This window comes from Morus notabilis, unplaced genomic scaffold (assembly GCF_000414095.1).
Source record: "Morus notabilis unplaced genomic scaffold, ASM41409v2 Scaffold2726, whole genome shotgun sequence".
NCBI classification, from domain to species: domain Eukaryota; kingdom Viridiplantae; phylum Streptophyta; class Magnoliopsida; order Rosales; family Moraceae; genus Morus; species Morus notabilis.
Window position 1 is genome coordinate 5,297 of NW_010364885.1, and position 4,396 is coordinate 9,692.

General features: G+C 39.1%; 1 protein-coding gene across 1 annotated transcript; it reads right to left on the minus strand.

Moving 5' to 3' along the window:
- Positions 1–3,163: 3,163 nt before the first annotated feature.
- Positions 3,164–4,130, minus strand: LOC112093312 (major allergen Pru av 1-like). The gene is made up of 2 exons (XM_024171489.1): positions 3,865–4,130; positions 3,164–3,542 (listed from the first exon to the last, which is right to left on the minus strand). Exons 1-2 carry the CDS (start codon positions 4,046–4,048, stop codon positions 3,253–3,255), a joined length of 474 nt encoding a protein of 157 aa, XP_024027257.1. The 5' UTR covers positions 4,049–4,130; the 3' UTR covers positions 3,164–3,252.
- Positions 4,131–4,396: the final 266 nt, after the last annotated feature.

The window sequence follows — 4,396 nt, forward strand, 5'->3', positions numbered from 1 at the left end:
CACCATTGAAGCAGCAACTCACTTACGTTGCCTCCCATGAAGGGAATCTTATTTACTTCTTCCTCCAGCATACGGTCGACGCTGTCAAACTCGTCACCGAAACCCTCGCTTGGTCCGCCCATATACTCTTCTATTTCACTCAATATTGAGTTGCCATCTGATGAAGAAGACGACCATGAGATCTCCACCACGGAAGGGGAGTCTGGTTGTACAACGGATGGATCCTCTCGACGAGTGGGGTTTGAGGCCATTGTTCTGGCGGTGAAAAAGACAAAGGAGCTAAGTCAAAATCCTAAGTCGAGAGGGGAAGCAAACGACGGCCATACTAAAGCGACGACTACTCAATTACCACTAGCAGCTCTCAAATATAACGTCGACCATTCATACAAAAATGGTGATGGCGAATGTTCATAAACAAACGAGGTTCATTTGAACCCAGGAGTTAGAAACCACAATCAACCAGAAATCAGGAAAACTATCCTATATGGGTTAGGCAAAGCAAATGGTAAGGTCTTTATCCCATACATTCCACATATTGACATATCTGTGGTTCGATAGGAAAGACAGTGAAAGTTATTAAAGCGAATACGAACGAGCAATCATTAAAGCTTACCTGTAAGATGGAATCTGGGCAAAGGCGAGTTCTGAGATATCTTCGCAAAACACCGAGGAGAGCAAGGGATGCGAGTAGGAGTTTGTAAGAAAGAACTCAGGCAGAATGACAGAAGTTCAAGAAGTTTGGTAAAAAATGGCTTCGGCTCGATGGATATTTAAAGGAAGACAAACCCTCTACCCCTAGCCGTCAGATTAAGTTCATAAAATCCAACGGCAGGGGCATCTTCCCCAGATTTGACAGTAACAAACAAAGGCGGGAAGGTGAGGGGGCACGATCAATGGGCTCATATTCGCTTTTTCAAAAATGAAGCCCTACGCCAGCCTGGCGAACTGACCGACGCGACGGTTACGTTCCTCGAGGAGAGCCGAAGCGTCAAGGCTATCATTACGAGAGAAGACTCAGAATTGGGTTCCCATACCTGAGGCACATAAAGACACCCGAACCTAGCTCGAGGGCTATCTAAAGGAAACCCTCGACCTGGGGGGCAGTTGTTGTGTGGGAAAATGTGGGTGACATGTGGAACGGCGACAGCGTGACACGTGGCTCTACTTTCCCTCAAAAAGTGGCAGCCCTCGACGCCTGGAGTCCGACTACCCTCGACGCTTGGAGTTCGACTACCTTCGACGTTGCAAAGAAAGGCCCAAATTAGGGCGTCAACCAATTGTGCCGCCGAACTTATGGAACAACCTTCGGAAAGGGTCCACTATCGGAAAGAACATAAGGTCTGCGTGGCACAGACGCTGATGGGAGCGCTCTTCAAAAAGAAGCCTGACATCACAAGTTGCGTCTAAGGGTGGGAGACATCTGCAATACGGGCATTAATTGCAAACCCCTAAACCACCCTGCAGTGGGCAGTAAGAGATTACATGGGTCCACAGAGCCGTAATAGAAGACCAATTGGCTTAGTGAACAGTCCAAAAGGTGATTAGTGGGTTACGGTCTTAGCCTAGAGAGGTAGGCCACTCGAGTACTTCTACCTACGAAGGAAAACCACCCACGAAGGAAGCTTGAGCTATAAAAGGGGCAAAGCCCCATACACTAAAGGGACCTCTGGAGGATTAAGGAATAGAGAGTCTACGTACATGTAAATTGTAAAGAGTCCAAGAAAAGTATATCATACATAAGTGGATGTAGCTCTTCATTAACAGAGTGAACCACTATAAATCTCGTGTGTCCTCTCATTCAAGTGTTATACTCATGCTTACAAAACACAACAAACACTTCACAACTTGATTTCAAATATACCATTAATTTCCAGCCAGTAACCCAACGGGATACTAACGGGTAACCCGGCGTATTTCTGTTGACGGAATTCAGCCGTCAACAAATACTACTTGCACCAACGTCTACTACTCTATTCTCACTGTCAATGGGCATAATAAAAGTTGGGATTAATTACAAAAAATCACCCTATTATAATTCTTGCAAGAATGTTGCCAGCTGATCAACAAAACGTAATATCCGCTCTTTCGATCTATGAGACAGTAACCAAAAAAAAAAAAAAAAACTCATTCTAAAATGATTTTATTTTTTTGTATGAAAATAAAAATGAAAACGTTTTTAATCTCAGACATAAATTATTTTTAAAAATACGTTTGATAGTTTTATCAATAGATTATTTTCAGAGTAAAAAAACTCCATAATGTCTATCTTTCTCTCTCTCTGCTCGAGAGAGGAGAAAATGAAAATAAAAAATAAAAAATGACTAAAAGTCGTTTTTTATTTTTCTCTCATTTTACACTAAATCAAAAACTTGTTGTTATTTTTATTTTTTTATCTTTATTGCGCAAAACATCGTTTTAAAAACGTTTGCATTTTTTTTCTCAAAAAATGTAAAAAAAAAAAAAAAAAAAAGAATCTATTCCAATGTAGGCCTCATAAATAATGGGGGCCGTTAAACAATTTAGTATACAGAGTGCAATTACTCTGCAGACCCTGCTGCTGGAAATTTATTATCTTGTTTATGACATTTACCTTTAGGATAAGGACAGATATTGTGGGACAGAAATGTTACATCTGACTTAAAAATGCAAATCTTAAAACTACGTAAGAATGAGGAATTATTTCATTAAAGACGTCTAAAAACTGACGAAAATTAACATCGCTATAAAAAGAATGAGATTGATTCAATTTTAACAGGGGCATTGGATATTCTTCAGAATGATTCCTTCATGTGCCACCTTTATTATTAAGAAAGTTTGTAAATTGATTAGGATTGAGATTAAAAAATGTCCTCGTTTGCAGGTCACTTCTTTGGTGAAATTATTAGCTTCAAAGTTTTCGTCATATCCAGCTTCAAAATTGCAGTACTAAACTACATATCAAAGATGTGATTCAGTATATTATTTATTTATTTCTTTAAAAAAAAAAAGAAGATGTGATACAATACTTACTCAAAGATGTAACAAAAATTCACCAATATGTAGAGATCACAGACAGATCTTAAATCACAAGAACTCTTTTAGAGCAAGATATATTTTCATTATATTATTACTTAGAAAAGATACAATACTTTCTCAAACATTTCGATGCAAACAGGATTATCAAAACTCCACACTCTTATTGGCAAGAAATCCAAAACCACACGCTTTAGCTTATAGAAAAAAGTAATTTGACAAACATAAAGTTCGACAGATTTAGTTGTAAGCGCTGGGGTTTGCCTCGAGATAGCCTTCGACGAGCTTAAACAGACCTGCGGCCTTTTCCTTTCCTTCCTTAGCCTTCGCTTCATCGACCGGGGCACTTCCGACGGTGTGGAACGTGGTAGTGACCTTAATGACGCTTCCTCCGCCCGGGGCTGCGACAAACTTGGTCTCGTGAGATATTTTCTCAATGTCGGCGGACAAAACGTCTCCTTCGATTATGCTGTGGCTGTAGCTATAGTTGTCGTGGTCAATTGCATCAAGCTTCTGCTTCACATACTTGCCTGAAAATCAAATTTTACATGAAACTTTTTAGAACATTTGGTTCAAAATTTGCATAAATCATCTTTGATGTACTTTCATCAAGAGGGTATCCACTCGGTTGTAATAAGAAAGGAAAAACAAAATTGAAATAGAAAGAAACATCATTATATTTGAGTACAAACTTGTTAATTACTATTTTTATATTTACATATTAGGAACTGAAATTGTATTCCTAGTTTACTAAATAAACACATGAACAGAGGAAAAAGAAAAGTAAAATATGTCACCAAAATCTTAAATACACATGATCACCGACATTAAAACAAAGAAAACTTTACTTACCATCGGGAAAGGTGATCTTCTTGATGGTTCCGGGCCCTCCATTTCCTTCGATATTCTCGGCGCTTTTAGCAGCATCGGGAGCAATTTTTGGGAAAAGGTTGTCGGCATCAAGCACGGCAGCTTTGAACAGCCTGGCGGGGGCAACGGTGGAGGTGAACTCGTCGTTGTGAGTGGAAACACCCATGATGATTTGAGGTTTTGAAATGGATCAAAGAGGAAAAGATTATAAGGAAGGTTGTTTTGAACTTTGTGTTGTTTTGTGATGAAGACAAGTGCATATAGAGGTTCTTTTTATAGGCTTAAGGCTGCAGATTGCTCTGTATGAAGAATCCTCTGTTTATTGGACGTCCGCATCGGTGATAAAACTAATGTTATTTTTGTCCTGTTAGGCAATTATATAAGGTGTTGTTTGGTGTAGGGGTTCTGAATTTAGAATTATGATTCTGGTTCAAAATTAGTGTTTGTTTATAAAAATTAAAAATTAGTTCTGATTTGACTCACCTAGAATTATCATTTAATTAGGATGATTCTG